General features: G+C 41.8%; 1 protein-coding gene and 1 pseudogene across 3 annotated transcripts; one reads left to right on the top strand and one right to left on the bottom strand.

Annotated features, from left to right (window-relative positions):
* The first annotated feature begins 586 nt into the window (after positions 1–586).
* Positions 587–13,982, top strand: LOC127776074 (uncharacterized). Of its 3 annotated transcripts, none has more exons than XM_052302396.1 (10): positions 587–3,421; positions 3,495–3,598; positions 4,700–4,769; positions 6,588–7,394; positions 7,945–8,147; positions 8,685–8,808; positions 10,471–10,677; positions 12,032–12,290; positions 12,384–12,559; positions 13,537–13,982. In XM_052302396.1, the coding sequence occupies exons 1-8, from the start codon at positions 611–613 to the stop codon at positions 12,173–12,175; spliced, it is 4,470 nt and encodes a 1,489-aa protein (XP_052158356.1). In that variant the 5' UTR covers positions 587–610; the 3' UTR covers positions 12,176–12,290; positions 12,384–12,559; positions 13,537–13,982. The 3 variants fall into 3 exon arrangements, with proteins under 3 accessions (XP_052158356.1, XP_052158354.1, XP_052158355.1); XM_052302394.1 differs by having other exon boundaries at positions 588–3,421; positions 12,413–12,559; XM_052302395.1 differs by having other exon boundaries at positions 588–3,421; positions 12,413–12,559; positions 13,532–13,982.
* A 6,626-nt stretch (positions 13,983–20,608) lies between these two features.
* LOC127776957 (uncharacterized) lies at positions 20,609–26,606 on the bottom strand (annotated as a pseudogene).
* Positions 26,607–27,841: the final 1,235 nt, after the last annotated feature.

Raw genomic sequence — 27,841 nt, 5'->3', positions numbered from 1 at the left:
GAATTTTTGTCGACAAATATGTAACAAAATCATTGGCACCAAAGTTTTAACTTCAAGAATATTCTTGGTGTGGAGTTTTTGTTTTATCGAAACTAGAATTTGGCAATAATGAAAGGGGTAGTGCACGGGACCTAAAAGTGAATGGATACGGATATAAGGATTTAGACAGATTCGGGGCCTCTCAATGAGAGGTAATATCCTATCCCTATTTGCGGATTGTATCCGTCGGGTGTAATTGATCTGACAATTTGATTATGATTATATGTGTTCATGCCCTCTCGGAGGGCTCCCTGTCCTTCTTATATAGGTTACAAAGAGTAACATAGGCGAACACAACATCAGTTTCCTAATGGTAGTACTCGATCGGGGCTCTATACTATGTTTTAACATACAACACACATAACAACCGAGTCCTATTCTATTACATAATACATGGATCTAACCCACCTACTATCTCTTATCGAATATAGAGACCCGTACCCATATTCTCTACGGGTTCAATTTTTATAAAGTTCTACTCCTATTTGTCGAGTTAGTTTTCAAAAGGATACTATTAGCCAATAGAAAAATTCAGAGGGGCCAGCAGTGCCAGCAACCCAGCAGCAGGCAAATGAGTCATGAGAGGGATCAGGCGGCTACCCGCGGCGGCCTTCTCCGAGCAGATCTCCCCTCCTCTCCGTCGCCCTCGCCGCCCATGAAGTGCCACTCGGTGGCCGCGCTCTGGTCGCCCTCCCCGCCGTCCCACCACATCACCGCCGCCGCCGCCACCCCCGCCGCCCTCTTCACCGGCGCCGCCGACGGCACCATCCTCCACTGGCCGCTCCTCCCTCCCCCTTCCCCTTTCCCTCACCCCTCCTCCCTTCTCTGCGCCCACGCCGCGGCCATCACCTCCCTCTGCCCACTCCCCTCCTCCCCTCCATGCCTCCTCGCCTCCTGCGCCGCGGGGGTCCTCTCCCTCTTCTCCTCCTCCGCCTCCGTCTCCGCCTCCCTCCGCTGCCTCCGCCGCCGCTCGCTCCCGCCCTGGGCCGGCTCCCCTTCCCTCGTCGCGCCGCTTCCTCCCTCCTCCTCCTCCGCTGGATCGTCGAGCGCGAGCGTCGCGATCCTCTGCCACGCCCCGGACGACGGGGGCCGCCACGTGTCCGCCGTCGTGGTCGTCGACGCCCGCACCCTCGTCGTCCTCCGCACCGCCTTCCACGGCGCACTCTCCGTCGCGCCGCCCAGGGCGATCGCTGTCGCGGTCGATGCCGGCGTCGAGGATGCTTCCGTCAGCGTCGTGCTGGCCGATGCGCAGGGGCGGGCGCAGGTGGTTCCCGTCGCGGAGGGCGCGGCCGTAGAGGGGGACTCGCCGAGGCGGCTCAGCGCGAGCTCGGCGTCCAGCGTTACATCCGCCGAGGCGGTGGATGGAAGGGTGGAGGCTGTGTCTTTGTCTGATGATGGCAAAGTGGTGGCATTGGTGATGAAGAACAGCTGCTTGTTGAAATGCATCTCCGAGGGTGTTGTGCTGGGTGAGGTGACTCTACCGAGTGATCTGCTTTGCAAGGAAGGGGAGGCAGGCATGAAGGGTTGGCTTGTTGGAGGGTTCTTCCTCCGTGGCGGGGAGTGGGGAGCACATGGCTCGGAGAATGGCAATGTGGTCAGGAGCCTGGTGTTGTGGATTATAAATGGTGGTGCCATAGTGTACAGGGTTGAGGTTGGTACTGGATCATTTGGGTGTAAAGCTGTTTGTGAAATTCCTGATATTGTGTCGGAGCGAGGAGATGGTTCCTTAGTTCAGTTTTGTCAGTCCGGCAACCAACTTATCAGGGTGGAATCTCGCCCCTATAAGATTGCTGGATCATTGTTGTGGAAACCATTTGTCTCCATATGGTCTATGGATCATCTGGAACTGAATATTGCAAATAACATAGAGAAACCACCTTTGAGCAAAATTCTTGGAGAAGGTGGTCTTCAGGGAGAAGAATTTAGATCAGATCACTCTCATTCGTTCTGCAAATCAAACAATGGAGTGGACATAAATTCACTGATATGCTCATCAAACAGCAATGGATTGGGAAGGCATGGAGGGACAGTGTCTTCTTCGATGGTACTTTCTGAGGATTCCTACACTCCATATGCTGTGGTTTATGGTTTCCATAATGGTGATATTGAAGTAATCCGTTTTCTTAACCTATTACCAGCTGCAAAATTTGGCAGTGGAGGAATTTACCCACACATTTCAGAAAGATTCTTTTTGGGACACACGGGAGCAATTCTCTGCTTGGCTGCACATCACATGCATGCTCAACCTGATTCCAGAACCTTTAACCGAGTGCTCATATCAGGGAGTTTTGATTCTACAATTCGTGTTTGGGATCTGGATGCTGGCACCATCCTTTCTGTGATGCATCATCATGTTGCCCCAGTTAAGCAAATCATGTTACCGCCAGCTTGGACTCATCAACCTTGGGATGATTGCTTTCTTTCTGTTGGAGAAGATGGCCTTGTGGCTCTTGTTTCTCTTCAAACCATGAGAGTTGAAAGGATGTTTCCTGGCCATCCTAGTTACCCATCGATGGTAGCATGGGATGGAGTAAAAGGGTACATAGCTTGTTTATGCCGGAATCTCCACTCCTGTAATGATTCAGGTAGTGTATTATATATCTGGGATCTGAAAACAGGTGCTCGAGAGAGAATTATTACAGGGACATCGTCTCAATCAACATTTGAACACTTCTGCCGAGGCATATCCAAGAATGCAGTTACTGGCAGCATCTTGGGAGGGACAACTTCGGCATCTTCACTACTTGTTCCAATTTTCAAAGACACAAGCCTCCTTCAGTCTCATGCAAATAAAAAGGGTCTTAGTATATCATCTGTATCAACAAACCATCACAATGCAAATACAAATTCTGTGACTGTAAGTGTCCCTGCAGCATCTGATGTTATGGGGAAGATGTCAGCTACAGATGAAGCACACGAACTCCATGGAAATAGTTCAGGGAAAGTTGCCTCCGGTCAGTGCATAAACAACAGAAGAAAACACCCCATAAAGTGCTCTTGCCCATATCCTGGCATTGCAAGTCTGAGATTCGATCTCACAGCAATCATGTCTACACAAGGCATGGCAAACAACAATAGTGATAGGCAGTTGAGAGATCATTTTTATAGGGATAATGTTAATGATTCTATACAGGCTGAAACTTGCGATAATACTTCTGGAATGCATGTAATCGACAGCCCTTCTAGAGAATCATTGGAAGGGCGTTTACTTCGATTTAGCCTCTGTTTTCTGCATTTATGGGGTGTTGATCATGAGCTAGACAAATTACTTGTAGATGAAATGCAAGTTTGCAAGCCAGAAGGCTGTCATATAGCTACAGGGGTGGTGGGGGATAGAGGTTCATTTACATTGATGTTCCCAGGAAAAGAAGCCACTCTCGAGGTAAACTGTTTTGGACATCCCCTTTGCTTGTAAAGACACCTGAAGTCTAAGCAAGCTATTTTCTATATTTCAGCTTTGGAAGGCATCATCTGAATTTTGTGCGATGAGATCATTGTGCATAGTTTCTCTTGCACAACGCATGATAACATTATCTCGATCTTGTACAAATGCTAGCAGGTACTGAGAAATCTGTTCCTTTTCTTCTAATTTGGGTTTATATCCTACACTGTGCAAGATTGTTATCTTTTATATTATATTCTCAAATATTACATAGAAAACATAGTTAAATGAATCTACACATACTAAATTGTGTGAAGTATTCAGCAAGGTTTGTATCTATATTCTGTGTACTGATTCTCACTGTAGTTCAGTCAGGAATTTTTTTTAACAAGTTCAGTCATGATTTTTTTTTTCTTGAACTAGTTCATTCAGGAATTCATAAGTTCCATGAAGGCTAATAAACCTCTTCCTGTTTGCTTTGCACATGTTCCATGCTTATCTAGATAACAGTGGCTGTGCAAATGAAAATTTCATGTTTACTACTCCCTCCGTTTAAGGTTATAAGACGTTTTGACTTTGGTCAGAGTCAAACTGTTTCAAGTTTGACTACGTTTATAGACAAATATAGTAATATTTATAATATTAAATTAGTTTCATCAAATATATAATTGAATATATTTTCGTAATAAATTTGTCTTGGGTTAAAAATGTTACTAATTTTTTCTATATACCTGGTCAAACTTAAAGCAGTTTGACTTTGACTAAAGTCAAAACGTCTTATAACTTGAAACGGAGGGAGTACATTTTTGAAGTGTCTTCTTTCATGTCAGTGATTCAATGAAATTGTTGATTAAATGCATAAAAGTGCACTATTGTCATTATTCCTTGATGTTTTCCATTAAATCATAAAGAAAAGAAAACGTTTGCTACTGCAATTTTGCGATGCTGTATATGCTCCTGTTTTTGTTAAGAATAGCTGATACAATCCAATGGTTATGGAGGAACCACTTTGTTGTAGCCACAAGTTATTACACTTTGTCAAGAAGTAAAAATTGTGAACACAAGTTACTAATTACATGAAAAAATTATCAGGTGTTGTCGTAGCATAATTCGACTTACAGGTGGTAGCCAGCTTTCATATTGTTCAAGATCTAGCTGGGTTTGTCCCATCAATTCTGATATAATCGTATGTTTAGTTGTTTCTTACAAATGTGGCAGTATGCACGAAAAATTTGTTTTCTTCACCATTCTGATATCCACTCATTGTTTCTGTTGTAGTGCCTTGGCAGCATTTTATACAAGGAATTTTGCTGAGAAAGTACCGGATATAAAGCCTCCATCCCTTCAGGTTCTACTATTCTTTCTCTGTTTTACCGTTGTTATCAAAATCTATTTTTTAATTTGAAAACAGAACTTCTACACTGGTCTCTTCATGTGAAGAAACCAGAATAATATTGCTGTTGTTGCATTTGCATCTAGAAAATTGAGTTACAGTATCTGTGAATAACTGAGTATGTGATTCTGCCTGGAGGCGAGATGGTTTAGTTTATATGTGTGATTTCCTAGTTTCATTGGGTTCATATTGAATGTTAGATGAGCTGGTGGTACCTAATTCTCTAGGACCAAACTGTGGCCCCTCTATTCTTGGATACTGTTGCTACACAAAACAATATTTCAGCTGTTGAACCCTGATTTAGTGCTGTAAAATAGGTCAGGTAAGTTGTAATGTAGTATGCCATTTAAAGGGACATATTATGTAATCATTCAAGTGTCATTAACTAGTACTTAGATTTGGCCACATGGTATGACTTTCCTGTGAAATGATTGGAGTAGTGTGGTTGGGATCTTATATTTTTACAGATGACATGAAGGCATTTTCCTCGTCACTCTTCTGCGATAGGGATAATCTGTGACTGGTATTCATTTTTGAGAAAAAAGAAATCCTTCCCTCTGTGTTTGATCACGTTTGATTACGCTATCGAGTTAAGTTGTATTCTTTATATGCCATTGTGTTCCCTCTACTTTGACATAGAAGGAACAGAGGCATATTCAATGCCGAGTAAATAAGGAATAGATTTTCTCATCTTTTTTTACAATGCCAGATGGCAAAACCTTACTAGTGAATGTCTATTCTGATACTATGACATATTCCTTTAGCTCATGTGATGTACATGGCAATGTGCTTTTTAAGTAAAGCTGCAACTGTTGTGTTCTGTGGATTTGCTTAGGGTAGCAGTATCATTTATCCTTTATAAAGAAAGCTCATGTATTTTGTAGGAGTTTGCAGGTGTAAATCGTAATTTGTAGAGCATATAAAATGCAGCACAGAATAAGTAACAACATTCTGTAGGAACGGTAGTTCTAACATAGACGCTGCAAAAGGTTTGTCCATTTTTTTTCTTGAAAATGCAGCAGAGCTGTGTATTATTTCATTAAGAAAGAAGAAATAAAGGTTAGGCTCTATACAATTTATTTGTCTCCGTTGCAGATATGGTCAGGTAGAGAGATAAGGGCTCTATACACTCCCTATTGTTCACATTTTTCCATGTAAAATGGGAAGATTTCATATTTAGCACCTGTTAGTATTCTGTTGAGTGAAAATTTTCTGGCTCCATCCCTGATATATGTTTTAAGAATGAAATGCCCATATTTGATGAATTTCATGACCAACTTCCATAGTAGTTTCGACAGCAACAATTAAGTGGGAGGAATTTGCATCGAAAAAATTCAACTTCTTTATTGTTTGTGGCTTCACTGACTTGTGACTAGCTTGTCGAGAGCATCCAGGTCAGATCTTAGCGTGGCCATTGTTGGCTGACATTATCATGTTGACATATTTCAAAACATTCATTTGATTGGAAATTACTGATCAGTAAACTGTGCTGATCATAGATGTGACCGTATTTCATCACTTGCTTCTGTTATACAAGGGTTTGAAAAGATCATTTATTCAACCTATCCATGAGTACCAACCTGGCACCTCATGGCTTATTTCCAGTTCATTGTAGATATTAGGGAAATGAACTTATTTGACTTGGTGTTTGTTTGTTTTTCTGCATATTTATTTTGTTGCAAAGTACATGAAAGCAGAGCAATGTGCTTGCAAATAGAATCTGCTAAGTGCCTAATGGATAACCAAGTAAATGCAATTCTTATGGATTTACAGCTTCTGGTGAGCTTTTGGCAACATCCTTCTGAACATGTGCGAATGGCTGCACGCTCCCTGTTTCACTGTGCAGCTCCACGTTCTATCCCCAAACCCCTCCATTTGCAGAAAAACAAAGTATTTGATTCCCAGTTGCCTACATCTGATCAGATGGACAATATTATTACTGCAATTCGGAGTGCCTCTGTATCTAGTTATGGACAGTTAAAAGCGGATAATGAAGATGCTGGGAGAGAAGATTGTGATACTTCTGAGATAAGCTCATGGTTGGAATCATTTGAAAATCAAGAGTGGCTATCTTGGATTGGAGGAACAAGTCAGGATGCAGTGGCATCAAATATCATTGTTGCAGCTGCTTTGGTTGTTTGGTACCCAAGCATCGTGAAACCTAAGCTTGCTCATTTGGTTGTTAATCAACTAATCAAGTTAGTTATGTCGATGAATGATCGTTATAGTTCAACGGCAGCTGAACTTCTAGCAGAGGGAATGGAAAGCACATGGAAAGTATGTTTAGGCACTGATATGACTCATTTTTTGAGTGATGTCCTTTTCCAAATTGAATGTCTAAGCAGTGCACCTTCCAACAATGCTGTCTATAAAACTGCAGTTGCTGTCACAATGCGGGAGGCATTGGTTGGTACTCTCTTGCCAAGCTTGGCTATGGCTGACATAGTTGGATTTTTTGGCGTAATACAAAGCCAAATCTGGGCTACTTCATCTGATTCACCTGTTCATGTAATTTCACTTAAAACTCTCATTCGAGTTGTTCGAGGTTCTCCAAAGGCCTTGGCTCCTTACCTTGACAAGGTATTAAATGTTCTTCCCTTATTTGAGAGGACTAATGCAGCTAACATGCATTGTGGCTTCCAACCTTTTATAAACATACTTTTTTAATACATTGCAAGCCTTTTGTTTGTTGAGAAGTCATATGCTTTGTTTGATATTTTACATAATAATGTGTTTGTATTTAAACCTCAAAATGCTTTTGCTACACCATGATATTTGTAGACCTCAGATGTGTCGGGAAAACAAATAGGGGCTGTTTTTAACAAGCTGACATGAATATGTCATTCATTATGTGCAGACTTAACTGAATTTTTTCTTTTTAAGAGGAAGAAAAATTAGCTACTTATTCTTATTAATGCTTATGACCCACAAGGCCGTAGCCCGTAGGTGGCGAGTTCAGAGCATGGTAAAGTATTGCAACCTGCATTTAGTTGAGCTAGAGAGCTGAGGTGATACCACTGGGCTTAAGCAACTGTTGGACTTTAACTCTTTTCATTAGTTCATTCAAATAGTCAAGATGCTTTGAATTGAATCATTCCTCCGTATATCTTATTGTTAAATGATCATGCAGGCAATCAGCTACGTCCTACACACTATGGATCCAAGCAATTTAATTATGCGTAAAGCTTGCATTATTAACTCAATGATGGCTCTGAGAGAAATCGCACGGGTATTTCCTATGGTTGCCCTCAATGAATCGATGACAAGATTAGCTGTTGGTGATGCTATTGGGGAGATACATAATGCCACAATCCGAGTTTATGACATAGAAAGGTACAAAGGCTTTCAAGCTGCAGTAGTTTGTTTTGTTGAACCTGTTAAATTGTGCAATTTCTGTCCGTCAGTATAACAATTCACTTGTTACCTATTTTGTTTACCTGTTGGTTGTGATCAGAACATCCTGACCTGTCATTTTATGTGATTAATAATTTTTTGTGTTATTTTCAAATCAGCCTATGCCTATCATTGGTATACCATGATTTCCTTTTTCTTTTCTGTCTTTATCAGTGACCTATCATATTTGTATCACTGATGGCATATTGTTTTCACAACATATATATACATTAATAATGTCACTGGAATTTATGTGTTTATGCTTTTCTTGATAATTGTAGGAGCATAAAATAGTTGATCTTCATTAAAAGCATTTTTTTTTCTGTAGTATACTTGATTTCCATGGAACTGCAAATGGTTTTAATCTTAATCTATCTAGTACTATTACTGATCTATGACCATAAACATGGATTGAGAGGGTTCTGTGTACTTTATTCATCTTCAGTTTCTTCATTTCCCTTTTTTTTTTCTTGGCAGTGTCACGAAAATAAGGATTCTTGATGCAAGTGGACCACCAGGTCTTCCAAGTTTGCTTGATGGATCATCGAATACAACGGCAACTATACTGATAACAGCTTTGAGTTTTTCACTGGAGGGAGAGGTTTGATACTACGAACTTACTAAAATCAGATGGTCTAAATGAAATACATAAATTGATACATGCGATCTTATTCTACTTGCAGCATAGTAACTTAAGTTTCTCCCAAAGTATTTGGAGTAACTCCCCAGTCTATCCAGCTGAACAAAAATCATTTTTCTTGTAAAAAAAGTTACTTTACCATCTTTGGCTTAAAATGTTCCAAAAAAATATTATGAGTTGCACTTGCATGATACATAATTCGATTGGATGTAACCCACATTTGATATCCTACATGCAGTGCAAAACAGCTTGCGTGATGGTATATGTGCTGTTAACTCTCTTAAAACTTTTATTACTAAATTTTATCTCTAAATTTCAATGTTATTTGAACTGACATATTGCAATAATAATCTGCTGTGTTGTATAGACCATAGAGCGTAAGAAACAGCATACTTTTGGACCTCAAGAGTAACATTTTTAATATCACCAATTTAAACCTGCTCGCACATATTAAGATACAATGCTTTCATTTTGCTCAATTATTTGTGATAATTACCCCTGTTTCCTGTTGGATGAAATATCTAGCGCAATAGCTAAATGCAGTGGATTGGTGCAAAAAGTCTGGATATTGATTATTGAATCAACACGAGAAATTCTGAAATTCTAAATGTGAAGTGCTTCTGAAATTTCTCTACGCTGCTAGTAAACAAAGAGAAAATTCTGCCAATGGTTCTAAAAAATATTTTAGAAAACTAAAACCAGCTGTAATTATTCATTGCAAAACTTTTTGTTTAATGTACTTTAGAGTTGGAACTTCAAAACTTACAGGGCTGTGCATGATGGAGACTTCACTTGCACTTTTTTTTCCTAAATTCTATATGAACTCAAAGCTAAATGGTTTGGTACTCGTGTACCAATTGCTTGATGTCCTATTGTCGTTCATCACAGGAGTTAGCCAAACAGTTATATTTTATTACACATACTGTAACAACGAGAGAGATGTTATGATAAAGATGGATTATCAGAGATTATAGGAAGCATTTTACGACATCTGTGCCAATAGACTATCTAATAAGCTACCTTGAAATAGCATTTACTTTTTTTTCATATACCACTTCAGAAATAAGCCACCTTATTTACCAGCTGCTGGTACCCAAGTTAGAAGGTCATAAGAGTTCTGCACTTATTTGCTTCTGTAAAACACATCTTTTTTTTTTCTTTTTTTTTTAATTTTGCCATTTTGGCATGACAGCTCGGTTTGAGATTTCTTTATTGCTTTTCCATGTCCTTTTTTGGGTGAAATATCAGTTTTCTGCACCATGTCATCCTGCCTAATAGAACACCATGCCCCATGATATGGATTTTGTTCTAATTCTTGTGCTACATCTAAGGCGATTATGCCAAGTCTGTGCCATGCAAAACCTGAATTATCTCTAAGGAGTATTGCTTATGGATGTGTCTAAAAATCATATTTCATTGGAGATGGCTTTCTGGCATGTGTACCTCTTTGCATGAAACATGAATCTTGATTATTATTTGCTGTTTATATATAAAAAGATGTGTTTTTGGCAAAGATTGTTTTAAATGATATATAAGCTTTATTTGAAGCTATAATTATGAGAATATGTATGTGCAGGAATTTATATTTGTAAATTTTGACAGTATGTTCTCCTCTTTTGCTAGGGTCTTGTTGCTTTTTCTGAGAACGGACTGATGATTAGATGGTGGTCACTAGGCAATGCCTGGTGGGAGAGACTCAGCAGAAGTCTTACTCCTATCCAATGCACAAAGCTTATCTATGTTCCTCCATGGGAAGGGTTTTCACCCAATTCAGCTCGTCTAAGTATAATTTCAAGCATTTTAGGACATGATAAACATCAAAACTCAGAGGTATACTTTTTATTATTATCTTCTCTGATCATGTTATATTTTGGATGATTGAAACTATTGTTAATCCTGGTCAAAAGCTAAGTTATACCGTTAGCTTCATCTATTTTGTAATTTTCATTCTCACTTATGGACTGGTCTACCCCAGCACCTGCACTCAAAAAACATGCGCTGAGGGAGTGAAGGTCTACATTCAGTTGGATCTACTTTAGCTGTGCTTAGTAATTTTGATGATCATAATTGGAATTCAGTCATCGTGATAAGTTATATTGGAATTCAGTCATCCTGATAAGTGATAACTAGCAGGCGTGGGATTATTTCATAATACTATTCAAAGTTTTTTTTTCAAAGAATAACTATAGGTGGAACTAGGTGTTCATTTGTTCATTCAAAGGCCCTCAAAACCAAACTGAAGTTTTGAAGTTATCCTAAAAAAAGGTTACTAGACTAGTTATTTGATCATGTTTTTTGTGTAACTGTTCAATACTTGAAAATAAGCTGAAATCTTTATATTTAAAACCAATTCAAAATTTATGAACTTGTGTCTTCTACTCTTCTACAACCGTGATTGTCTGTACATTATGCACTTCAAAAATTTTTCAAACAATATGTTAGAAATTGTGAGCATGCCAAAATTGGTGCAAAAATATTTGTGTTCTGTAAAATATAAAAAAGGAAGTTATATTTCCCAAGATACATATAGCTCTTTGTACAGTGAACAGTGATAATATTTCTGAATATTCTTTTTAAAAACTGGATGTTTTTTTTTAAAACAAATTCACAAAGTGTGCAAACCATAACATGTGCACTTTACTTGTTATATCTATAAGTTAAGCTGTTAGAGAACAAACTTATCTGCCTAAGGAGCTGTGAGGAAACAAAGGAGCCAGTTCCTGAGAAGCTTGCAACATTTTATCCTAACAGCATTGTTTTGATCACCTTGTTGGCACTGTCCCAATTCCTAACTTGAGTTCTATAATTCCGCATGGTTGTAGAGATTTTAGCTAGACCCTGTCGTCTTGTTAAAGATTTTTTTTCCAGGAAAATATTGTCCTTGAAAATTCTAGTTTTAAGAGTTACTAAACTAAAACTACTCATACCCAAATCACTCATTTGATTTATACCAAATTTCATTTCAACTTGTTATGGAAAAATGAATCGATTTGAAAGAGTCTGCCAATACCATGTATAAAATCTTCCTATTTGCTTTCTTTTTGCTGCAAGGAATGATTAAATGGGAGATGATGATGTAGTTGAGTACTAAGGATATTCCCCCCCATTTACCATTTCATGTTATCTTTGTTTCTATCTGTTTTTTTTAATCTGAATTATGTGTATTTGGTTCTGGCCTTTGCAGACCAAGACAAGAGAACTAGATGAGGCTGATAATTTGAAGCTGTTGCTTCATAATCTTGACCTTTCTTACCGCCTTCAGTGGGTCAGTGGAAAAACTATTAAGCTTACAAGGCATGGTCAGGAGTTGGGTACATTTCAGCTGTGATGAATGAGTATGGAATCTTGTTGAGTTGCTTTTGAGATGATACTGATGTAGTGAAATATGATCCAAGTGGCTCAAAAGCTTAGCCAGAACCATCATGCGGACAATCATTTGCCATGTAAGTCACTTCACTGTTTTCTCAGTTATCAAAGCATTTCTTGTGCATATAAAATTATGTTTCTTAGGGGTTCCTATGTATGTCAAATTTAAGCTCAAGGAAGCACCACATTCTGGTTACAGGATGTTTGCATGGAGGGATCTGGAAAAAATGTATCTGTTTCACATGCTCCAAGTGCAGCGTGCTTTCAGGGTTGCAGTGATTTTGCATGATGCCACAATGTATTACTCCATTGGCAGAAATATACCTTGGAGTAGTACCAACCAAAGGTGGAGTTTCTAGTTACAGTATTTTCTTTTAGAAGTCTACGGTGGTGTTTGAATAGTACTTCCTCCATCCCACAATACTTGTCTCTCTAGCATTCAAAAATTGTCCCAAAATAGTTATCACTTAGAAGTACCACTTGTCACATCAACCACTTCCAATTCAAATTTCTCTCCACTTAGAAGTACCACTTGTCACACCAACCACCATTCCACATCTAACTATGTAATATTTTATTAAGGGTATTATAGTCTTTTTCTTCTAACCTTAGCACATGCTAAACAATCTAGAATGACAAGTATTCTGGGACGGAGGTAGTAAAATTTTAAGCATTCTTGATATTTTTTCTTCGCTTAGTTTTCAATGATTCAATTTACCTTTTTGCTTTCTGTTAAGTGCAAAATTTGAAGTACTACTTTTTGTAGATTAGAATTTCAAAAAAAGTAGTAGCACGAGATCCCTGGTCCAGAAAAGTTCCAAGCGTATTTTGAGTTATGTGTGCCACTTGGCTGGTGGTAGAGCTGCTATTTTATTCTGCTACTTGTATTGTGCATACAATCAATAATTATGTTTTGTAGGTTTAGTTCGTTGTGTAGCCATGAAGTATCACGAGCACAATCACTATAAAACATGACATATTTAACTATTTGCCACTCTTACAAGTGGCAATTAAGGATTTGCCATTGAACCCACATGTCATAGACACATGAGGGCCCACATGTCACGCATATCCTTAATTACCACATCTTAAAGTGACAAAAAGTTAAATGCCCCATTGTGAGAGGAAGATTCTAGAGTTATCAAAATTTGGTAATGGAGGCAAGTTTTGGCAATGTTTTAGATTTTTACCTTGCCAAATTTTGGTGAAGCCAAAACTTGGTAAGGTTAAGTTTGGCAATAAAGTGAACATCAAGTTGTGTATGCTCTGCTCTTTTGACCCATTTAAAAGACTGCTCATGATGCAAATTGTTCTGCAGTGCAGTTCCTGGAACCATCCGGAGTTTCCACGAGTTCATGATCAGCTGACAGATTATACTTTGAAGAGTTGAAATTGGAAAGGCATTTGAATTACAGGAGTCACTTGTTCATAAAGTCGCTGGGGCGGGCATGGACCTTTCTTCAACCTGCACGTCCTAGAGAAGCTAACCCTGATGTAGTTTAGGGACAGGCTGGGACAGGCTGTATACATTTCCCCAAAGAGGTTATATATAGTAGATAGACCTAGTGGCTTTGATTTTGAGCTTTAACAAAAGGATTTATGAACTGTTGACATCTCCTATTATTATCGATGGGTAGCATGACCTCTGTAAGATATAATGTATCACGTGATCTATCTCAAGGGATGCTACATTAGTGTCCATTAGGAGTAAGGTGTTTTTAGCAAATTTTCAGAGGCTCGCAATAAATTAATGATCTTATTAGTGTCCATTATTTTGAATGTTACTCCCAAGGCATGGGAGTTTGTCCACAAGTACTAACGCTTAAGTAAACGAACTAAAAGTAGATTATAAACTATTCCATCTGGGCATAAATATTTGATTTTAGGCTGGATAGTATTTAATTAAAATTTTGAAAACTTTGACCGTTAACTGTTAACTTTATATGAGAACAAGTTTATGATATTATAATAGTACTTCTCAAGCAAGCAAATATATGGATACTTTTTTATGCTAATTATTTGAGAAATTATAGGTTGCCAAAGTTTTATAGTTTGATAAAATCTTATCTTAAACGGTAAATATTTTATTTTAATGTACTTTTAATTGAGCTAATGTGCATCATTTATGGCTGTGCTTGGTTCAAATGTGGATTATAATTCAAAGTGGCTTTGAAGTTGTTAGTTCGAATTTTGAAGAATGATTTTAGGTAGATTATTAACTTCTTTTAACAATCATGAAAGATGTTGGCAACAATAACGATGAAGAAATCCTCTAAAATTAACTATAAATTTCAAAATATGTTCGGACCTAGTAATAAAATAGGCTGATACATAATATATCTTTACTATTAGAAAAATTGTATCTCTACCAAAGTTGTTTTCATGGTATAATTTGGTATGTCGTCGCTTACATCCGTCCATTCTCGCGCACGTTTGGGTATCCAATCGTCGTGCATTGCTTTTACATTCTGTGGATTGCGGTAGTTAGTGGGGAAAAAAACACGTTATAAGGAACATGTCTTAAAATTACATTTTTTTCTTACAAGTTTACACGTTATAATTTTCTTAAACCTGTATAATATATCGTATTTATCAAAAAATATAATAAGTAGAAAATACATAATAATATGAGCAACATTGTAGAATTTATATTCCCTCAAAAAGAAGTAGTTTTAGAAAGTTAAAGGCAATTAAGTACGAGAAATAAAAAACATACTCTCCATTAATACAGAGAGAAAAAACAAGGAGGGTAACGACACGAGAAGAGAGTAAATGGTTGAGGAGGAGAGAGAGGGAGAAGAGGGTAAATGGTTGGATGGCTAAAATAAGAAGAAAAATATTAAGTAGTAGTATTAAGATATTAGACCTTATAACTTATAAAATACTCTCTGTGAGATCTCTACTATTATAAAAATTGAAGATGTTTTTGCCGGTATTTTGATACGTCATCCGTGTATGAGTCGGTTTTTAAGTTTGTTTGCTTTTGGAAATACATATCCGTATTTCAGTCGGTTTTTAAGATCGTTCATTTTTGGTAATACAGAAGGAATCATATAAGAAATCTGTTTAAAAAAACTCGAATGCTAACTTGAGACGATCGGACTCCTAACTACATCATATGATTTTCTAGGAATATCTAAGTGAACTCTCACAGTGAATTTTATCTTAACGAAACAATAATAAGAATAAAATAGACTTCACCCGTTGCAACGCACGGGTATTTTTTCTAGTAAATTAAAAGATATAAAAGGGTATTTTTTAAGGATGGAGGGAGTAGAACACTAGTACGTACGTGTATGGCAGCTCACTCACATCACCGTTTCGTTCCACGCGTAAAAACATAAAAATAAAAAATTACCGTGACTAGCTAGAGCAATTTCCATGGAGGCCTTGTTCGGTTGCTTGGGAAATAATCCCAAGGAGAACCTATCTGGGGAGGAATTAGGTGAATCCCTCCCATATTAACCAATCTGTGGGGTTTGAATCCATTGCATTTTTCAAACCCCTCACTTAAAACCATGCGTTCGTTTTAGCAGGGATTTCGCACATGCATCAATTTCACACATGCATCAATTCAGCTAACATAACCACGTCTGATGTCTCAGTGCAAGAATTGCACTATGGATTAATCATTAAAACAATGATATTGTAGTATCATCAAGGCCTAGAGCTCAAAGATAATGATTTCACAAACATGTCTGAATTCATGCAAAAATATAGCAGAAGCATCAATTAATGCCACAGGGTGAGGATGCCACCCTCACAATTAGGCCCTTGACGTTTCTCATAATTAGAATGTCTGGTCATCCAAGAACATAAGCCTCACAAACCCCTCAAGCCAGTACACTCACCCCATCACCTTCACAATAGCCCGTTTCATCTGGATCATGAACAAAGATCTTATTAGTTGTCAAGGTCAGCTAGATGCTTACCACAAACAGTTGGATAAAATTGTGCTTGAGCAAGAAAAACCCATGCTTCAATTAAGTGACCTAGGAAACAGCCAATAAAATAAAACATCCAAGATCAGACAGATCAAAACAAAAAAAATGTTCTATTCCACACTGACATCCTAGGAAGTTGCTTGGAACACATCAGCCCTCACAAGTTATAAACATGCATAATGTCCTTATTTCCACTCATACACAATCTGGTAAATTTAGTATAATTATCTAATTAAATTCTTATTTTGCCACTCCTAGTATATACCCAGTTTAATTACATAAAAAAGAGTATTTGCCCAAATTGTATAGTGATTGCACTTTTACTGTCAGCAAATGTGGCCAAAGTTCAGAGACATACCTTGAGGATGTCTCACCATAGTATTAAAAGAAATCTGCAGCAAATACTAATTAAAAATCTTCTCCCACTATATTGCTACTATACTTTCAGTAATCGTCCAAATGATTTTCTAAGGAGAACGAAGCAGAATTAAATTGCAATATGTTTAGAATTAAATTATCTTCTCCCACTTTTGATTTTTCACTAATCAACACAGGCTCAGGTAGCGGCACTGGCCCATCCTCAGTACCGAGCAGCGAGGATGGTTGTCGGGGTGAGCCAGGAACACAAGCTCGAAGAAAACCCTAGGTCATGGCCACCCACATGGAAGAGGAGAGGGGAAGGAAGAGAGACTCACCGGTGATAAGGTGGCCACCGGAGGGGAGAGCGCCACCTCACCGTCGCCGTCGCCTTTGAGTCGCCCGCCGCCGCACGCGCTGCATCCTGCGCCATCTCGTGGATATTTTCCACATGTTTTTCCCGGCCCAGAATGAGGGGAAAGGCCGGGGTAGGCCTGGATCCAATCCTTCCCAGGCTTAACTGAACGCAATTTTTTTGTTGGCCGGGCTTTAATCCAAGCCGAGCCGAGTGCCCGACCCCGCCCAAAACTAACAAGGCCGTACGGAATTACGGATGACTAGGAAAACTTTCCAAAATCTAACCTCTCCTTGACGAGGAGGATTCGTTTTCACCCCCTCAATTCAAATCTTCTCCGTGTCCGTTTTCACCGCCTCTCCCTCCCTCCCTCCCGCCTTTTTTTTTTTTTTTGCAACACTTTCCACTTCATAAACTCCTTGCGCGCCGCCGCCGCCGCTATCACCGCACCGCCGCGCCGCATCCTTCAGTTTAGGGAAGAAGCAGCGCCGCCGCGCGCCGGCGAGCGATGGTTCATCCGCGCGGGAGGCCGAGCAAGGGGCGGCAGGCGATCGAGATCCGCCGCATCGAGGACAAGCCCGGCGGCACGTCACCTTCACCAAGAGGCGGGCCGGGCTGTTCAGGAAGGCCTCGGAGCTCTCCATCCTCACCGGTGCGGCCGTCGCCGTCCTCGTCTTCTCCGAGGCCAACCGCCCGTACACCCTCACCGACCCGTCGTCATCCCTCGTCGACGACGCCGTCCTCCGCAGCCGCTGCTACGCGCCCGCCCCCGTGTCAACGACTGCGAGCCCGAGGCGTTGAGGCGGGCGGCGGACGAGGCCAAGGTGGAGGTGGCGCGGTTGCGCGACGTCGCGGGGAGGCGGTTCTGGTGGTGGTGGGAGGCCACCAACGTCGAGCGCTCGGGGAGGCGGAGCTGCCGGAGTTCGCCAGGGCGCTTGGGAGGGTCAGGGCCGCCGTCGTGCGCCGCCACGCGCTCTGACGCGATGCTCTCCGCGCAGCTGCCGAATTAAGCAGCCGTAGCATCGGAGGAAGAAGACGCAATCAATGCACACACACGCTAGCTTCTTCTTCTAATTACGTGCCTAATCACACGCTCATCGCCCGGTTAATCAATCAATCACGAGGTCATCACCCAGTGAATTAATCATGTCACTGGTGCTACTAATTGCTTCTCGTCGATCTCGTTTGTACCCAGTTTCTTCCTCATTTGAATGTATATATATTAGTTTTGTTTCAGTTGATGTCTCTGATCGTAGAACAGCAGTGGAAGAAGAGATCATGTACGTATTTTCATTTGACAGGTTTTGTAGATTTGCTTATGGCATTTTGGAAGGAATTAATATAACCGATATCTTCAAGAAAGTTTGGATCATGGAAAGGATGTTTGATTTCAACCACATTTGCTGTGTCATAATCGCTCGTCATTGTCTGACCTGACTGATCCTTTTCATCGCTCTTCCTACCATTAGTTCACGTACAGCAGAGTATCGATATTTTCTTAGCTGAAATTACAGACAGGATTATAAACTTTATACCATGGCAATCAAAATCTTTGTCTTAAATGTAAAAATTGATCGTCCATATATCTTTCGTCCAATATCTCTCTCCTATATCCTAGTAAGGGTTTGTTCGCTTAATCCCATATATAAGTGGTTGGAGGGAGATTAACTCCAGACCTCAAACCCCCTTGATATTTTTATATTTTAATTATGGTGGGAATTATGTATGCTAGATCCAAATATGTTCTAATTTTGTACTAACATGGAGCAGTACATAGGAGTACATAGTAACAACAACTTTTCCTACGCAAGCTACTTCTGAAGGACAGTTGGTGGATGGCTCGGTCAGATCGCTATTCATCGTTCAACGCGCTCATATCTTACCGTGTTGTTCTGGTGATAAATATCAAGCATCTTCTTCTGTAGTCTCCATGGAGGCTACAACCAAATTAAGCCTAGATAGTTGCTAGTTCCAGGAACTCTAGGGGTAGCTCAAAGAAAAAACGAGAGATAACGAAATAAAAAGTCAAATTGCCAACGGTTGAAATCTGAGAAACCATGATACGTACAAAACTCGCCAAATATATCTGAGATAGAGGTACGAGGGAATGGGCAAAAATAATCCGAGAGGTAGGTCATGATGCAAAAATTAAAGCAGTTCACTGTGCTAGGAGATGGAGGCACCAGGATTTCTTAAACGGGTAGCTTCCATTCCACATCGTCACATACTGTGAAGAAATGTGGACAGAAGAGCTTTGATCGCGCCGTGAAGTATACTCTTTGTGGAAGTTTGCTAAGTCCATGCGGCCTGCAGGATGTTAGAGACAGTAAAAGGAATTCAAGTGGGCGGACCCGCAAATTCATTTATATGTTAAATAAGTAGGTAACCGATGAGTTCCCGCGTCATGGCTCAGCTTGCTGCACCTAAGGATGTAAGTGAGTCAACCCGTGAATTCACTTATAGGTCAAATTAATAAGTAACCAATGAATCAATCCATGACTTACCCACTAATTTTTTATATATATAGAAAAAATGCCCATGCGTTGCAACGAGTAGAAATATTTTTGGAATGCTATACATTTACTTTTTGGTTTTGGACCAAAAGCTCATTTCATTCCTTCTTCAAGTGGAGCTGTAGGTCCCCGATCCTCCCCATCAAATCTGGTCAAATCCTCCGCATCAAATCCAATCAAATCTTTCTCAATCTTTAAAATTGGTTGAGGGTTTTTGATACACTAGTTCCCCTTTTCATTTTTATTAAAATAGGAGCGACAAAACTCAGGATAAAAACCATAATTTTTAAAAGGAGATTAAATTCAATGAATTAAAGCGGAGTTAAAAGGGAAAATCGTAAGGAAAATGGTGAGGAGTAATGGGGAACTGATTTTTTGCAATCAATTGGAGGAGGGAACACATGGAGAGGTAGATCAACGTGGCGGCAACGCTAGTGTTCGGCCGCGCGATGAAAAAAGCATGGCACAAATCCTTACTGCGTGCGGAAAAATGCAACTTAAAAACAACAACGAAGAAAAAATATATGAAAGAGCCTGGAAAAAAGGCCCAGAAAAAAAAGTGAAAAGCAGATGAAAAAAAGCAGAAAAAAAGATGGACAAAAAAACAGAAAAAAAAGAAAAAAGAAAAAGGGTGAAAAGGACGGAAATAAAAAAAAGCCCAATACGCGGTTTTTTTACAGGTTTTCTCCGTCCGATTTGTTTTTTCGTCTTTTCTGCACGCGGATTTTTTCCCCGGTTTTTTTCATGCGGTTTTTCCCGTCTGATCAGTTTTTTTCGCAGCCGTTTTTTTACGACGGAGTGAAAAAAAGGAAAACTGACCCAAAAAAAGGAAAAAAACACCGAAAAAGAAAAAAAAAAGACGGACGAAATTTTTTTTACGGAAACCTTGTGTATTTTTTAATTATATATACTAGCATAGTGCCCGTGTGTTGCACGGATGACGGATGATAGTGGGTGTTTGAAGTTTGATCAAAGCCGTGTTGTTCTTGACCATTAATCTTCTTTATATTTGCGGGATATATATTTCTAAGTAGATAAGCCTAAAAAAATGAGAGAACTATAGGAATATACCCGTGCGTTGATATGTGAAGAAAATTCGTGGAGTTGAAAAATATTGCTCCCTTCATAAAACATGAGCTGAACATTGTGAAGATAAGGAGATCCTCTGTGTAACAAAACCAAATAGGAAAATTTTGCTACAGGACATCGTGACTTCATGGTTTTAATTAGCTGTAGGACACTACACATAGTAACTTTTGGGATGATACTGTTAAAAGTTGGATATTTGCCGCGTCCACCTCGGCCACCTTGCCGAACGCGTGCACGAACAGATTCGTCAACTCCGCCGGCCATGCCACGTCCAATTTCCACTCGTCTGCGAGCTTCTCCATCACATCGCGCGTACCGGCGCAGGCCACCGTGACACGCCTGTTGTGCAGGAATGCGAGGAGCCGCGCCATCCTTCCGCCGTCCTTGTGGAAAGGAAGCACGCTGACGGTGTACTTGGACTGGTTGCAGTCGGGCTAGTACACAAGGCATGGGAGCCGCTGATGTAGATCACGACGTAGCGGATCGGGGTGCTGGGGTCCCGAGGATGGCCGCGCACGCCCTTCTCGTCCCCATGGGCACTAGTTGTTGGGCGGTGCGTGGCCACAGAGCACGCTGAGGCCGAGGACGAAGGGTGCGGAAAGGCGGTGGCCACGGTATAGCAGCGTGATTTCCCGGAACCACTGCATGTTGTCCACGTCACGCTTGGGGTAGGTGACGTCGATGAGGGCGAGGTCATCGTCATTGTTGCCGATGCAGAGGACAACCTCCCTTCTGGTCGACGGCGCCGGATCCGTAGTCGCACATCGACACACAATAATTTCACATCACAAGAACGCATCTCACATCAACAAAAATGAACTCTCAAATCACAAAAACACATCTCACAGCAACAAATGAACTCAAAAACGCATCTCACAAATCACAAAGAATCACAAATAACAAAGAGAGAAGGAGAGGGAGAGATAGATTCGCCGGTCGCCGACGCCGTTGCCCCACCTCCACGCCGGCCACTGACGCATGCTGCCGCTCCGCCAGGCCCCCATGCCTCCCTTCCGCGGGATCTGCAAGGGGAGGGAGGGGAGGGGCTGCGCGCCGCTGGATCTGCCACCCCCTCCACCGGATCTACGCGCCGCCGGATCTGCCGCCCCCTCTACCGGATCTGCAAGGGGACGGAAGGGAGGGTCTGCCGTGGTCGTCCGCTGCCGCTGGCTCTCGCCGCCCTTCTTCCCACCCGCAGTCAAGGGAGAGGGAGGGAGGGGCCGTGCGCCGCCACATGCTGTCGCGCCGCCGGCCGGCTGGGAGAGAGGGGAAAAGAGGAGAGGAGAGGAGAGTGGGAGGAGAGGAGTGGAGTGGGGGAGAGGGAGGTGGGAGGAGAGGAGCGGGCGGAGGGGGAGATGTGTGTGGGCGCGGTTAAAAGCGGTGGGCCCGTGCGGGTGAAAATTCGGGTGCGGTTGGCTTAAGCCGCCCACGCGGGATACTGTGTTTTCCTGTGCGGGCGATAGCCCGGCGCCTGTCCCCTTATTTTTCCATGCGGTTCTACTTACAGACTGCATGGAAACAAAAGGGTGCGGTGTCCAGGAAAATATATCATGTAGTAGTGTCGCAGATAAAAAATAGTTTTGCATATTTACTCATAGTCACTTTTGCATATTTACTCATAGTCTCTAGTGGTCATGCGTGCTTTCTCGATCTGTCAACTCAAAATTATACGTGGACTCACGTGGAGACAGGTCATGTGACATGTGGATGATAGCGCAAATATTCTAATTTGGCTTATCTCGTGGAAATTTTTTATTTTTTCTTCAGTCGATATTTTTTTTAGTCTCAAACAAATATTTGTATTAAACTGAAACTTTAAGAGATTTTTAAGTGATTTTGATGTCAACAATAAAAGTAATAAAGAAAAATCATCATTAGTTGTGAAGTACTTTTACGTGTATTAAAAAAAACTTTTTTCAGCGAAAATCAATAGCACAATAAAGAAAGGAACTTTGACCGGTCGTAGTTTTTTTAATGAAAAAACTGAAGCTCGTACTTCATTACCGAGGAGGTTGCCAGCTCCAAGAGCTCTTTTGCTGCGAGAGCTCTAGGCTCTTCGTTTACTCTCTAGGCTCTTCTCTATCCCAGTCTCTCCGTCTCTCTCCCTCCTCACTGGTTCCCCATTCACATCGCACGCCGTCATCCAGGCATCCAGCGCCTCCACCAGCGTGCGCCCTCACATCCTCCCATACTCAGCCCTTGCGCCTCCTTCCTGTAGTAGTGGCGCCTCCTTCTGCCTACCGGCTGCAGCAGCGGCCAGTGGCGCCTCCTCTCCTTGATCCGGCAAAAGATGGAGAAGCGCGACAGCGAGAAGATGAAGAAGCGCAGTGGCTGACTGGAGGCGACGGCAAGGCCTCCTCATGCAACGTTCCAAGCCGTTGATGCTGTCCGTGCGGATCCACCACCGATTCCTGGATCCCGTCGTCTCTTCGTCTCCCTCTCGCATGGATCAACCATCGGCGGCGACGGGAGGGGCGGATCCGGCGACTCTTCCCCTCCTGGACGGATCCCGTCATCTCTCCAGCCTCCTCTCGCGCGGATCCGCCGTCAGCGGCGATGGGAGGGGTGGATCCAGCGACCTCTTCCCTTCCCGCACGGATCCGTCGTCTCTTCGCCCCCACGCTCGCGCGGGTCCATGGATTTGGTGGTCCGTGGTGAGGGGTGGACCGTGCGCACTGGGCTGCGTCCGAGCCGCCGATGGTTGTCTCCTCCCCATTGCCTCGCCGAGCCGGCCAATGCTTGATTTTTTTTGTGCAGTTTTTTCCTTTTTTTGGCCCCGGTGATTTATATTTTGGGATGGTTTTGCTTTATTGTTGTTGGATTTGTGATTCAGTTTCTCTTGTTTCCGTGCATAGTTCTGGGCTTGTACGCGCGTACGGGACGGGAGCGATGCGGTCTCTCGATCTCGCGTGGACTGATGAACCAAAATTTTGGGAGGAGATCGCACATGGATGAGTGAAAAAAAATCGCGCATACGGACGAAAAAAATACTAATACTAATTTTGGTGACGATTGGAAAAATACTAATCTTTTAATTAGTTAAGATTAGGTATAGAAATAGTTTCGCTGGTCGTTCACTTGAATCCGTAGACAGCTACCTACGTGTGGGAAGCCAAAGCAGCGAGTCCCGTACGTGCATATATCCTACGCCCATAATAGATACACGCCTTGTTAACTCGAGGCTGTTGTTGACAACCAAATTTGGTAACATCGGCATTGAGAAAGAAGATCAGATCGAAGTAAAGTCGGAGGTGGAGATCGAGTTCGAAAACAGAGCAGGAATCGGCTGGAGTCCAGATCGGCTACGATAAGATCGGCTGAGTCTGACTCGGGCTAGGTAAGCCGATGTAGCCGATCCCGACAATACAACTTGATGTGTGATGTCGGGTTGGATCAAGGTGCTTCAAGGTGATTGCCGCACATGGATAGAGTCCTGAGGAGGCAATTGTATCTATTAATTAGGATGTTTTATGTAATTTCCTTAGAGATATGTTTGGGCAAAAGTCTGCCGCAAAGACTTATGGTATCTTTGAGTTTGTTAGAGATAGTAGTCATGTCTGTTATGGACGTATCTTTTAATTCTTGGGTATAAATAGACCCGAGTCCTATGTAACTTTTAACACACACGTTCAATACAATTTCGGCGCATCGCCACCCTTTTGCTTTAGTTTTGTTTCGACGAGTTCTTGCTTTCGGGTTGAGCTGCATCGGTTTCGATCTTCAACAAGAGGAAAAACTTGTTATGACGACTTGTATTCTCGGAATTAGTGCTTCCATCTTTATGACACTCTAATATTGTTTATGTAATTCGTCGAGTTATCATATATCTTACATAATCTCTGGCAATATCGCTATCTAACCTACAATCGGCTAACATCTATCGAAGAGGGCAGCCGATTAGGTTAGATTTTGACGTTGATTCAGATTATGTAAGATATCTACCACTCTATGAGACTTCCTGCAGCTTGATTGTCTAGATATTGTTCTTCTTTTCATACTTAATGCTACATCAGTTGAGTTTGATATGTTAAGTTGTGCTTAGAATATCAATCTCTAGCCTGCTTTCTAGTTGCTGATTAGGGTAGCATCGGAGTTTCAGCCGATCTTATCTGATTTAACTATATTTGCTCTATATGCTTCATTGACATGTTAAATCTGCCCTTTATGTCAAGATATTGCTGTATCTAAGTATATTAGGCCTTTATTTGATATATTAAACCTGTTTTAATATCCTGATATAGAGTAGTATCGGAGTATTTGCCGATACATGTTAGATCTATCTGATCGGCTATGCTATAAACATATATAGTCCTGTTATTGATATATATTTTGATCTAAGTGATTTATACTGTCTCGGCATGGCGACCGATCTATCCCAATCACTTGATTTAAGTATATATCGATATAAGGAGTATATATTGTTAATATCTACAGCCGATCGAGTAGATTTAATTCCTTCTTACTTATTCATGACTGCCGATCGATATACATATGACATCGGCTCAAAGATAAATGATATGTCATCGGCACCTAGCCGATCAGCTATCATTTATAGATTTAACCGCGGTTTCTTTGCTTCTATTTCTTGTTGATTACAGGATCAAATCAACTGGCATGCTTATACATTCGAAGGCGAGCTTTGGACTTGCACTGGAGTTAAGCAGATCTCCCAGGCCACTTGTTTTCTGTCAACACGCTTTTGGCATGCCTGGTGGGACTCGTAAGAAGTCAGCCGACAATTCTTCTTCATGGCCGAGAAACAACCACCACCACCATCTAGCCCAAGTTTCGTTAAAGGCAAGGCGCTAAAGTTGGGATTGACTGACATCATTGAAGAAAACGTCATGCCGATCGATCCAGAGAAATTCACACCTGAGCAGAAGGAAGAGTTTGAAGCAACGTTGCAGCAAGCACGGGATCAGTTCTTGAACTCATTCATGCAGACCCGCAAGGGGACACTTGTTCAGAAGTATAAAATAAAAGTGGTTGCTGATAGTCCCGGGACCGGTTCTTCTAAAGATGGAGAAGTGAAACAAGCTCCAGGCGGCTCGGCTCAGCCGAGTATTAAAGGTGCTACCGACGGCTCTCTAGGCGATCAAGGCGACAATTCTCAAGGAGTTCATGGCGTTCAAGGTGATGGTGCTCAGGGGCCACAAGGAGGAAATCTTAATCAGAATAGTGAAGTGGCACAAGATTTTTTCAATAACTTCCAAGATCGGGTTGATTACGCTGTGCATCATGCTTTGATCAATCAGTCCGAGGTATTAGTCAATACCTTGTCAAACATGATGAAGACAATAGCCGATGGTTCAATAGCTGAGCATCAGGCTGCAGGCCCAGTTTATTTGCAAGGAAGTGTCTTCCCAAATTATTGATCTTTGATCACCGATGTTCAGCCATCTTTTCAAGCAGTTCCCTCCGTTGCACCCACAACTCAGCCGACGGCGCCAGCATCAACTCCCTTACCTGCTACATCAGCCATGGCGCCAGGCCAGCCGATGAACCCTCGGTTGTTAACGAGGGAGCATCCACAGCATAGTGGGCATGTTGCGAATCGGCCGACTCAAGATCAGGTTGCTGCTATGTTTTTGCCGTGTCAACATGCGGTTGATCCAGAACAACAGTAGCTGATTCAGCAAACACCCCCAATTCAGCAGGTTGTGCAACCAATCCAGCAATAGGCTATGCAACCAATCCAGCAACAGGTCGTGCAACCAGTTCAGCAAACACCACCAAGGCAGCAGCTTCTGCAGCCGATCCAACAGACTCCGTTGAGGCAGCAAATCGTTCAGCCGATTCAGCACCCAGGGTCAGTAAGCGCATCGGCCGGGTTCGCAGCGCCTGGAGGTCAGCCTGTACAACATTTTGTAAACCGAGTCGTCCCAGAGCATTTGGTTCACCATTTACAGCCGGATGGCACAGTAATGCCTCAGGTTGTTCCTGAGCACTTGGTGCGCAATATCCAGCCAAAACTTCATAATTACCAAGGGGGTAACTTGAGTTATCAATATCAGCCTCCTTCCCCGCAAGCCCAATATCAGCCAGGGGGATTGGCTCAACCTCAGTTCGCATCTCAGTATGGTCAGTTTGACCCCATGCAGCAACAGCCACAAGGAGCAGCTCAGCAGCGACCATGGGCCGATGTGATTGCCGACGTAATGAGGGAACAGTTTGGGCTTAAACCAAAAGATACTGGAAGCTTGTATCAGCAGCCTTACCCTGAGTGGTTTGAGAGAGTTCCTCTTCCCAGTCGGTTCAAAGTCCCGGATTTCTCCAAATTTTCGGGACAAGATGGTGTGTCAACTTATGAGCATATTAGCCGATTCTTAGCTCAGTGTGGTGAAGCATCAGCTGTATATGCTCTAAAGGTTAGGTTATTCAGGTTATTTTTATCTGGATCGGCTTTTACTTGGTTTTCCTTTTTGCCATATGGGTCGATCAATAGTTGGGCCGATTTGGAGAAGCAATTCCACAGCTACTTCTACAGTGGGGTTCATGAGATGATGTTATCGGACTTGACAGCGATTAAGCAGCGACATGATGAACCCGTGCATGAGTATGTTCAGAGGTTCAGGGAGATGAGGAACAAATGCTTTAGCTTGAGTTTAACTGATGCTCAGTTAGCCGATTTGGCCTTCCAGGGTATGATTGCTCCAATCAGGGAGAAATTCTCGTCTGAAGACTTTGATAGCTTATCACATCTGATACAGAAGGTAACCTTGCATGAGCATAGGTCGGCGGAAGTCAGGAAAAGCTCTAAGAAGGTTAATCAAGTTTGTCCATACATGTATGGGTCGGATGATGAGGAAGATGATTCTGAAATAGCTACAGCCGAATGGGTGAGGAGTAAAAAGGTCATACCGTGCCAATGGGTAAAAAGTCCTGGAAAAGAGGGGAAGTATGACTTTGATATTACCAAAGCTGACAAGATCTTTGATCTACTACTCCGAGAGAAGCAAATTCAACTTCCTGCTGGCCATACAATCCCATCGGCTGAGGAATTAGGCAAAAAGAGATATTGCAAATGGCCTAATTCTGGATCTCATTCTACTAATGATTGCAAGGTTTTTAGACAGCAAATTCAAGTTGCCATTGAGGGGGGAAAGATTAGGTTTGATGATTCCAAAAAGCCGATGAAAGTCGATGGTAGTCCTTTTCCTGTTAATATGGTGCATACTGGTCAAACAGCCGATAGGGTCCGTGCAAAGGGTTTTCAAGTAAATTCGGCTAAGATTATCAACAAATATCAGAGGAAGTATGACAAGCAGCAGGAGAAGCATTATGAAGAATACGATGATGGTTTTGATCCTCATTGGGGTTGTGAGTTCTTTAGATTCTGCTGGAATGAAGGGATGAGATTGCCATCTATC

The sequence above is a fragment of the Oryza glaberrima genome, chromosome 6 (genome assembly GCF_000147395.1).
Source record: "Oryza glaberrima chromosome 6, OglaRS2, whole genome shotgun sequence".
In the NCBI taxonomy this organism is placed as follows: Eukaryota; Viridiplantae; Streptophyta; class Magnoliopsida; order Poales; family Poaceae; genus Oryza; species Oryza glaberrima.
Note: the sequence above shows the minus strand (reverse complement) of the source record. Positions and strands in the feature narration are given on the sequence as shown.